Source organism: Vombatus ursinus, unplaced genomic scaffold (genome assembly GCF_900497805.2).
Source record: "Vombatus ursinus unplaced genomic scaffold, bare-nosed wombat genome assembly UNPS02014813.1, whole genome shotgun sequence".
Taxonomy (NCBI): domain Eukaryota; kingdom Metazoa; phylum Chordata; class Mammalia; order Diprotodontia; family Vombatidae; genus Vombatus; species Vombatus ursinus.
In genome coordinates, this window is record NW_020954591.1 from 36,152,525 (window position 1) to 36,163,127 (window position 10,603).

A 10,603-nucleotide genomic window follows, 5' to 3' on the forward strand; every position below is an offset into this window, starting at 1 on the left:
CTAATATCAGAGAATAATGTGGAAGATTTAGAGGAGGTCATGTAGAATCCCTGCTCTTGGGGGAGGCTGACCTTTGAGCAACGGAGGTGAGTTAGTAGGGCCAACACTGATCCTCCAGGGGCATAGGGCCATTGGGCTGCCTCAGCATGCACACATCAGCCCAGGTTGGAAAAACAGACCAGATTAAAGCTTCAATGCCAATCAGCAAAGGGACTGAGCAGTGACAGGCCACTGTACTGCTTGCCTGGGTGAGATAGAGACCTAGTCTCTGAAAAAGAAAAGTTTCTAAGAAGGAACTCACTACTATCAGTTTATCATTCTGATTAGTAGTGATTGTTTTGCTATTGAAGCCTTTGTAGCATATGGTTATACAGAATCATTTGCAATGACATATGTTGAATTTGTGGTCAGGCAGGGATGTGGAATCCAATTCATGATCCTAGCCCTTGGTATTGTAAATCTGTAGTTGAGATCATGAAAAGTTCTTTGTAATCCTTAAACCATTATACATGTATCAGTGTGAATGATGATGATAAGGAGGAGATGATAAATTTTGAAACCTAAAGAATGTGACAGGAGATATATAACTAGCCTTTTTCTAAATTGTTCATTTTCGTCCAGGTTTTGCCTGCCTCAACTACTAAGGGCAGCTTTGGAAACAGATTAGGCCCTGTTTACAGGTTCCCTTCACCATCATCTACTTTCCAAAACATGATGGACAAATTCTGATGATGGCAGGAATTTTTGAGGACCTTGAGTCACTATTGTAAAAGTCACTGTCTGTTGGCTAAATGACCATTTAATCCCTGGCCTGTTAGGATCTTGCATCTGGATAAGAGCCATGGAACAAAAACAGTGAGCAGTACATATATTCACAAATAGTTCCATGACCCTTCTTTTCTACTACATCAGTTGGACCTTTGTCCTTAGCTTCTTGCTTATTAAGATCCAAGAAAAACTGTGATTCAAACCACATCTTTTTCTAATGCCTAATGGTATAGTTTCACTTAGGGAACTGAATCTTTTGGGTTGTATAGGACTTGATCCCCAAAGGTACTTCCTAGGCAGTTCTAAAGCATGCAATATGTGCATTTGTATGTGTTCAAGGGTTCTCTGACTGTTCATTAGCAGTGACAGCAGGTGAGAGGAATTCTTATTTTTTATCAGAATCCTTACTCTGTGTGTGTGTGGCTATGGGTGATCATCATATGCCTTGGGTGTGAGATGTTTAGGTTTTGAGGGCTCTAAGCCAGCTAACAAGGTCATAAAATCTACTACTGTGTCAATATGGTGCTTCTGAGTGGTTGTGTCTTTCAGTATACATAAGACACTCAACCAGCTGAAAGAGATGAGTTCAGAGATGTTGGCACGGAGGAAAAGCAGGATCACATTGAGGTCATTGATGGGGCAGCCCAGCATTTTTCTACTGAGTAGATCAAAAGCTGGTAGCATCTCATAGACAGATAGTAGTCGCTTATCCCACTGACACAGACGTGTCAAGTTGTACATTATCACTGGTACCAGGATTAGGTACACTGCTGCACTGGAGAAGCTAATCATCTGGAAGATGGAAAGAGAAGTCAGCCTGCATGTAATCAGATCTGGAACATGAATCTCATCCCTTAGCAGCCCCATTTTGATAGAACAGCTAAACTCCTCTTGGAAGAAGATATTCAGGTGGAAGTATCCGAGGTATAGGCAGGTGGTTGAGATGAAGAGGAGCAAGAGGGAATTCCTTAGGAGGTAGGTAGCCACCAGGACATGAGAACGCTGCTTACAGGCAAGGTACCTTTCTAGCAGGGGGAACTCAAAATACCGTTCTTTCCGAGCCCTTGGAGGGAAGAGAGAAAAATGGAAAAAATGCAGAGTTAGCAAGAAAATTCAGTGGTTGGCTTTGGAGAACTTCTTAAATCCCTGCTTAATGAAAGTCAAACAGCGATAGTAACAGAATGGGAATTTGAAAAGGGTTATCGTACTTAGTAATGTGTTCTTAGAGCTAAAGTTATTATTTTGACTCAAACTTTTCTATTTTTGTCAAGGGCATCATCATTTTTACTATAACCTAGGTTCACAACCTTTACCTCTTATTCTCTGTCACTCCATGTGTCCAAGTCAGTTGCCAGGTCTTGATTCTACCTGTATGACATCTCTCACATCTATCCCATTCTCTCTGCTCCTCCTTTTCTCTATCCTAGTTCAGGCCCTTATCAGCTCTCATCTACACTATTGTAACAGTTTTCTATTGTTCTCTTATGTCTCCATGCCTTTGTACAGGTTGTCCCTCATGCCTGGAATACACTTCCTCACCTCTATCTTTTATAATCCCTAATTTCCTTCAGAGTTCACCTCAAGTACCACCTTCTGCATGAGACCTGTCTTGATCCTCCCAGTTTCTCATGTCTCCCCCACCCAAATTACTCGTATTTATTTTTCTATATATTTGGCATATACATATATAAATACATACATATATACATAATGCATATACACAACACACACACACACACACACACACACACACACACAGATGTATTTCCCCAATAGAATATGGGCTCCCCAGCTTCTAGCACAGTGCCTGCATATATTAGGTACTTAACCAATGCTTGTTGGTTGATTACAGTTTACAGTTTTCCCCATAACAACCGTGTAATGTAGATGATGTAAGTATGATTATGCCAATTTTATAGATTAGAAAACTCTGCTCAGATTATATGATTTACCTAAGGTCTACTATCTACTCCCTATAATCTCGGTGTTTTTCTCATTGTATCACAGTGCTTCTCAGGATTTTTTGGGAATTCAACTTTCTGAGAACATTAAAACACAACTACCCCAGCTCTCCAGTGATACTAATCTGGAGTGTGCTTGTTTTTTCTTTACTTTGCCTGCAAGCACCTAGTACAATGAGTTAAACCCTATAAATGACATATGTATCTCTCTCTCTCTCTCTCTCTCTCTCTTTCTCTCTCTCTGTTTATCCACACACATAAATATATTAGTGGAAAGATTGATCTTCTTCTTGGTCAGGTAGACTATATCTAAAAAATAGTAAGATCATTAGGCAGGAACAAAGTTTATTGGAATGAACACTGGACTGTAAATCAATAGGAAAACATTATATGGTTTTAGCCCTATGTATTTAATGTGAATTTTTAAAAAATTAGTATATTCAATCCATTTTTCCATTCATTCATTATGTGTTGCCATCTAGCTAGGTACTCAGTTTATAAGAAAAATGAGATTTCATTATTTTCCTCAAGGAGCTTATAGTTGAGTTGGGGAAGCAAACTTCACGATGAGGGATGACAGTTGGACAGTTAGAGTGATCTACTGAAACTCAGGCAATGTAAGGAGAAAACAGAGAGGGCCTCTATCATGAGCATGTTGAGTGGACAGTCTGAGGTAAACTTATGGAGGACATGGATAAAAATTGAATGGGATAGGTTGTCACGGATGGGTTGCAGTCTATATCTTTGAATCTATGAGATCACAGGTCTATGGAATATTTGACTGTATAATCACTGCCAAAATGATTGTTAAAGATAGTGATACTGGAGTTTAAAAAAAGAAAGGAGAGCTCAGTGTAAACTGGGAAAGTAGGGAAAGGCTTCATGGAGAAGATGGGATCTAAGCTGGGCGGGTGTGTAGGATCTGGATAGATATAGAATGGACATGTGCCTTTATGCAGGAGATATTGCATAAATAAAGTTTTGGAAGTAGAAATGAACATGGCATGTCCAGGGAACTGAAAAAACTGTTTGGCTAAAATGGGAAATGAGATTGGAAAGGTAGAGTAGTGCTAGATTATAGCTGACCTTGAAAGGCATTCTGATAGATTGGGATTTTGTTCTATAGGCAGTGGGAAACTAGCAAAATTTTTTGATCAGGGTAAAGAGATGATGAAAGTGATAATTTGGGGAGATTCATATTTTCAGTACGCTCATTTATAAAATGGGAATACAGTCTTTGTTTTCTCCTTTTAGATGTGTTAATGATATGAGGTGTTAAGAAATTTGAACTCCTGGAAAAGAAGGTACAGTAGAGAATGATGTGATTTTAATTGCATGAATGCCAAACCTCCTCCAGGCCCCTTCTCCCACTCTCATTGGAACTTAAGCTTTTTGGGAGAGAACAGATAAGAACAATACATAGGTTACAGGGTTTGAAGGACAACAAACTCACTTCTCCAGCTCATCCCAGAAAACATCAGGGTCAGAGCTCTTCTGACGGATCTTCAGCATATGTTGCACTAGCCGGATGGAACGGTTGTAAGACTTGTCCAATTCACTGATGATGAATAGGAGGTCAGAACTGAGAGATGGAGCAGCCACATAATTCCATAGCAGAGTTGGTAGGTACATGAGCACAGCCAGAGCCAAAAGGGAATAGGGGAGAACCTGCAGGGTGGTAGTCAAACTTCAGTGAGTATTGTGGAGAAAAACAAAAGTTCTGAAAGTGTTATAAGGTGAGGGGATTTTTAGAGAAGGGAGCATTGAAGGGATGAATTTTTCTCTTCCCTCTCTTCCTAAATCAAGGGTAGAAATGGCAGCATAAACTGTGAGCCAGCCCAGGCCTGAGGACTGATACTGGCTCTTAGCGTGGTCAAGGTCAGTGGCTCTTGACAGGATCAGGGGGATCCCCTCATCACCAACCATACTGATAATTTTCAAGAATGGACAATTCCACCATCAGGGAAAGGAGAGTGAAAGAAATTTCCACAAAGAGAACTAAGTACCAGAGTTTTGCAGATTGGTAGGACAATAGTAGGAAAAGGGGAGTGAGCATTCTCAATCTCCCTCTTTCCCTTTCTCTGATCTCAGTTCCCCCAATTCCCTGTATCATCAAAAATTAAGATTTTACTCATTTTTCAAAGCCTAACTTAAGCTCTATATGTTATAGAATCATAGGGTCACAGACTCTCATTGTTGGAAGGGACCTAGTTAGAAGTCTTCTATCAGAACAAAAATCTTTTCCACAGTACTTCCTTTTATGAAACCTTTCCTGATTATTCCAACCCACAGTGTTCTCTCCATTTTCTGTATTGCTATATTGCTTCTTACTCATATCACACCATCTAGCATTCAACAACATATGGTCTTTAATTGATCTCTGGGTATTTCGTGTGTGTGTCTTGTTTCCCCAACTAGATTTTAAGTGCTCATATGTCCCTTATGGCACTTAATCAATGGTGGGTACCTAGTAGACACTTGGTAATTCCATTAACTTGAATTGTTGATTCACAACTTCTGACTGTGTTAAAGGGTAATGGCTAGGCCTCAAACTCCTCTTGGAGGAGAGTTTGAAAAAAATGGAAAAGAAACCTATCTTTACTGCAGTTGAATTAATGGAGAAGGTTTTTTTTTTTAAAATTAAAAAAAAAAGGCACATTTTTTTTTTCAGTAACGCTGCTTCATGAGGTGAGAGAGGGTTAGAACCAGTGGGCTAGAATCCTTCCAACTAGCTTGCTAGAGCCCATCATAAAAATTTCACTTTGTCGTTTTACATCTCAGAAATTGTTGCCACAAATCAGGGCTTGATTTATTGTTTTGTTGATTATGTGGGTTTAAGAAAATGTTAATAATGCAGAGTAAGCTTAAAAGTGCATGTGCATACATTCCCCCCCCCAATAGTGCTTGTATTGCACTATTAACAGTGCTTGAGTTGAGCATGGAGTGTAGTAAAAGGCTCAGAGAATGAAGTCATCACCTGACTGTAGCATATTAATAATAATAATAAACAATAATAATAATTGGCATTTATATAACACTTTAAGATGTGCAAAGTGCTTTACATCCATTTTGTCATTTGAGACTTACTAAATTCTTGGTTAGAATCCTACAAATTCCTGTTCTAGCTGAGAGGTTCCTTCAATACAGTCTGTATTGAAGTATTGAACCAATACTGGTTTTGTATGGATGTCAGCACTATGGTATTTTGAGGGCCTCATAAATTTCATACATATAGGATGTTAAGCATAGCTTTTTCCACCTCTACGTCTAACAGTTGGGCCGGGCCATAATTATGCCTAGACTCACTTTACCTTGTGGGTCCAAAGGGATTTTGTCTTGTAGTTTCCAGCAACATCCCATTCATGATGTACCAGGGAGTCCCAACAGGAACTGTCCACGTAGCCAGCCTGCCTGATGGTGAAGTTACTGGGAGAAAAGCAACTGATCCGAGAACCTGGAACAGAAACAGCGTTGAAGTGGCATTAAACTACACAGTGGAAGCCTAGGAAATGATATTCTCTGGGAACCACTCCTCAATGCTCTTATCACTCCTGCGCTTACCTTCCCAATTTCCTTCAATAAGCATTTATTTAAAAATATTTTTTCAAATAACAAAAATCTATATTTTCTTCCTAACTCCTCTTCCTTCACCTTGAAACAAAAGAAGAGCAAACCTTTGTAACAAATATGCATCATTAAGTAAAACAAATTCCCTTATTGGTCATGTCCAAAGAATATGTTTCCTGCACCACTCTATTAAGAGGTGGATGATGTCATGATCAGTCTTCTAGGATCATGGTTGGTTATTGCAGTGATCAGAGTTCTTCATGTTTTCAAAGCTGTTTGTCTTAATGATCAATAAGCATTTATTAAGCACCTACAATGTACCTCTTAGAAGAGATTGTCACACTATGAAATGCCTAGAATTCTGACTCCAAATTGGAGGGGCAAGGTGGTCATGGTGGTGGCAAAAGATCCTAATTTTGTATTTTACTATCATTTCCTGAAGCACAAATGCTCCTATTTTGGAAATGGAGAAATTGAGGCAAAGTGAAGTCAAATACCCTTTTTAGATTCTCTAGAGGGAGTTCAGTGGCACAGTGGAGTGTCAGACTTGGAGTTAGGAAGACCTCAGTTCAGTTCCTGCCTCAGACACTAGCTATGTGACCCACTTAACTTCTCTCAGTCTCAGTTTCCTCATCTGTAAAATGAGGATAATACCTCACAGGATTGTTGTGAGAAGGATCAGATGACATATGCAAAGAGCTCTGCTAAATCTTAAAGCGCTAAATAAAAGCCAGCTATTACTGTACCATAGAAAGGTGTCAGGACCAGGAAGAGAACTCAGGCATCCCAAGTCTTAGCTGTTTGATATTTTTTGTTAATGGGGGAAAATAAGCCAACCAGGTAGGGTAGGGAAATGGCATTGGTGGTGAGGAGGGAAGAGGAGAGGTGTAGGGCACGGTTAGGTAGAAGGAAATATTTCTTTCCTTCCTACAGCTCTGGGAAGAGACAGCAGCTTACCGGGAGAGAACTCCTGGGCAAACGCCAAGGACATCAGCAACAGGGGGAAGCCCACAGTCACAAACTTGATGATGCGATCAATAGGCAGCTCTAGGCGCAGTCCCTTGAGGTGCGGGCCTCTTCGGTCAGGCAGCAGGGCATCTGAGAGCATGTACTCTGCCGCGGTGTGGGCGAGGGACATGATGCTCCTGAATGGGGGGCCTGCAAAGCCGCTGGGAGGGAAACCCAGGGGTAGGGAAGAGCAGAAGGTGGCTTCAGGCTGCTGGGCTCTGAGCTGAGCGAGCGGGCAGCCCAGGAATGAACTGTGCCATGAGCAAGGGACTGTTCTGTAAATAACTGGCCAGGACCCGGGGTGCTAACCTACTACCCAGTTAATTAGAGGGAGGCTTGGGGCTTGGGTGTGCCTCTGAGAATGGAGGGTCAGAACTGAATAATCATCTTTTCCCTCTGTGGCTGTCCTGAGCCTGGGTGGGGCCTCATGGCTTTATGCAGGCCTCTCATTAATGAGTTATTTTCTGCAGGGCTGCTGGGGGTGGGGAGGGAAGGCGTGGGTGATGAAGAGCTATAGGGTCAGTCCCCATCCCCTACATAATTGGTGTGGAATTTGGATGGCATTTGCTTAAATGTGTTGACCACCCTCATTTTGTGGCTTAGGGTGGAGATGGAGCTCCTAGGCTCAGCTAGAGTTGGGTATCCAATGTCACTAGCCTGTTTTATCCCAAAGATAACTTGAGCTTTGGGCTTTTGTTGCTCCCTCCTCTAAGCCAATCGTGCTGCATTTGACATTAAAACTATCCTTCTTCCTTTGACTTTTCTGTTGTGTCTTTAATTTCTTGCTTCAATATTTCAAAAATCTATGATTTTTTGGATTTTTTTTTTTTGCTGTGATACAGATTGAAACTCTCTTAAGGCTTGATGAATAGTCTTTGAGAGTTATTATGGCTGAAAAATTCACTATTTTAGGGCAACATGATAATGAGCCTTTATGAACATAGATAGGCTAGTCCTCAGATGACAGTCCAAAGGGATAACTAGCCTAGAAAGAACGCAATTGAAGGAAGTAGGGAGCTAAAAACTTTTGAGTGGGAATGAGAAAAGAAAAAGCAGGGGTGTAGTTTGAGAGAAAAGACAGGTAGGGAGAAGAATGATTGTGTACTTCTTTTCTAGTTAAGCCAAGTCAATAAATGTTTATTAATTGCTATGTGCCAGACACTGTGTTAAATGCTGGGGATCCAAAGTAAGGCCAAAAATTTCCCCCTGGAAACCAAACCCCCGAAAGCAAATGAAAAATCTCAACCCCAAACAATCATTACTGTCAAGGAGTTCACAGTATAATGGAGGAGACCGAAACAACTTTGTACAAGCAAGATATATACAGGATAAATTGGAGACAATCTCAAAGGGATGACACAAATATTAAGAAGGACCAGGAAAGGCTTCTTGAAGAAGGTGGGACTTTAAGATTTGACGGAGGTGAGGGAAGCTAGAAGGCAGAGAGGAAGAGAGAGAAAGTTCCACTTATGGGGGATGGTCAGCGAAAATACCCAGAGCTGTTGTGATGAACTGTCTTGCTCAAGGAATAGTAAGGAGGCCAGTATCATCGGATTGTAGAGATTGTGGAGGGGAGTAAGGTACAAAATGACAGTAAAGGTAGGAAGAGCAAGGTTATGAAGGATTTTAAAAATTGAACAGGAGATTTAATGTTTAATCTTGGAGACAATAGGGAATCACTGATGTTTATTGAATGGGGAGGCAGTTGATACTTCCCTAAGCTGTGCTTTCCCTAGGGTGCCAGACAGTGTAAAAGGAGCTCACCCTGATAATGTTTTATCTTTAGAAACTGATGAAATAATGAAGTGTTTTCTAAAGCCTAATTCTAAAAGATTTTTAATTCATTACATTATATTTATGATCTTTTTGTTGTGCAGTTGTTTGTGTCCGACTGATCTACATATATTCATTACAGGGATCTGGATAGTGCAAATTTATTCTAAGATTAGGAAAATTGTACAAATTGTACATAAGCCTGATTCAAATAGAGTAAGGATGAAATGTGGGTTTGGAATGGGAATAGAAGAGGGGGTGGTGGTAGAATGTTCACTTTAATAGCTTTGTAAAATATGTTGTTGAGGACCTGGAAACCAAAAAGGGAAAATTGGGCAGCATGCTATTTTTGGTTGATATGCCAATTTCATATTTAGAGTTCATGACCAAAAGTCACACCAATTTTGTTCCCTAAACCAAGGTCTTCTTATCTCCTCTTTCCACTTCTTTTCTTCCTTTTCTTCCTTCATTGGTCTCCTTTTCTGCTTCATTTTTATTTTTTGTGATTTTAAAAGATTTGTTGTTGTTGTTCAGTCGTTTTTCAGTTCTATCTGACTCTTTGTGACTCCATTTGGGGTTTTCTTGGCAGAGATACTAGAGTGGTTTGCCATTTCTGTCTCCAGCTCATTTTACAGATGAGGAAACTGAGACAAACAGGGTTAAGTGACTTGCCCAAGGTCACACAGCTAGTATGTGGCAAGTGTTTGGTCTGAGGCTGGATTTGAACTCAGGTCCTCCTGACTTCAGGGCTGGTGCTCTATCCACTGTGCCACCTAGCTGCCCCAAGATAATTCACTTTAAAACCTACATAGGAAAACATGGAGTGCCCTTAACCCAAAGAAAACTTCCCATACATTCTGTTGTTCTCTACCTTTTTGCAATCTGCCTATTCTCTGTGGGTAGCATTTGGGATGGTGACAAGTTTTCTTCCATCATCTTGACTACGTAGAAAGAATGGATGGCAGAGGTTCAATCCCTTAGGTGGATTTGGTTCCATTTGTCTTTGGTAATAATGCTAAGCAGGTTTTGTCTCTCTTCTGGCCTCTGCTCAGGGTCTTCTTTCTTATAGGATTCTAACATGGAACTTGGAGATTGATTATCTTCTGCACTTTTAGGAATATAGTTTTTTTTTTCTTCCTGAGTGTGAAGGGAAAAGAATCCTTTTTTATACTACATTTCAGATTCTCTTCCAAATTCCAAGTTATGAAGAGATCTGGAAGAAAAATCACAGTTGGCAGTTTATGTGACTGTTAACTTTAGTGCTTTGCTATGCATATTTGAGAGATAGGCATGGAAGTGACCAGGTGAGTCCTTAAGGATTATTGTTATGCTTCTGAGGGGGATATAAGGGGATATGTCTATAGTTCCTTGCACTAGTCTTAGGTTACAGAAGAAAAATAGTTATGGGGAGAGCTGCTCACTCCTTATCCCCATAATTTAAATCTTCTAAGGGCTCCCTTGCTTTCACTTACAACATGTTCTTTAACCAATAGGTTGAAGAATAAGGGATAATCATGATACTTGCA

The 10,603-nt window shown here is 40.4% G+C and overlaps 1 protein-coding gene across 1 annotated transcript; it reads right to left on the reverse strand.

Annotated features, from left to right (window-relative positions):
* Positions 1–1,191: 1,191 nt before the first annotated feature.
* On the reverse strand, positions 1,192–7,434 carry PANX3 (pannexin 3). Its single transcript, XM_027877624.1, has 4 exons — positions 7,254–7,434; positions 6,041–6,183; positions 4,183–4,397; positions 1,192–1,831 (listed from the first exon to the last, which is right to left on the reverse strand). Exons 1-4 carry the CDS (start codon positions 7,432–7,434, stop codon positions 1,192–1,194), a joined length of 1,179 nt encoding a protein of 392 aa, XP_027733425.1.
* Between the last annotated feature and the right edge of the window lie 3,169 nt (positions 7,435–10,603).

Coding starts and splice junctions, on each gene's coding strand:
- PANX3 (XM_027877624.1), bottom strand. CDS start 7,434: ATGTCCCTCGCCCACACCGCGGCAGAGTACATGCTCTCAGATGCCCTG. Junction 6,184..7,253: donor TGCCCAGGAGTTCTCTCCCG/GTAAGCTGCTGT, acceptor TTTCTGTTCCAG/GTTCTCGGATCAGTTGCTTT. Junction 4,398..6,040: donor AATCCCTTTGGACCCACAAG/GTAAAGTGAGTC, acceptor ACCACCCTGCAG/GTTCTCCCCTATTCCCTTTT.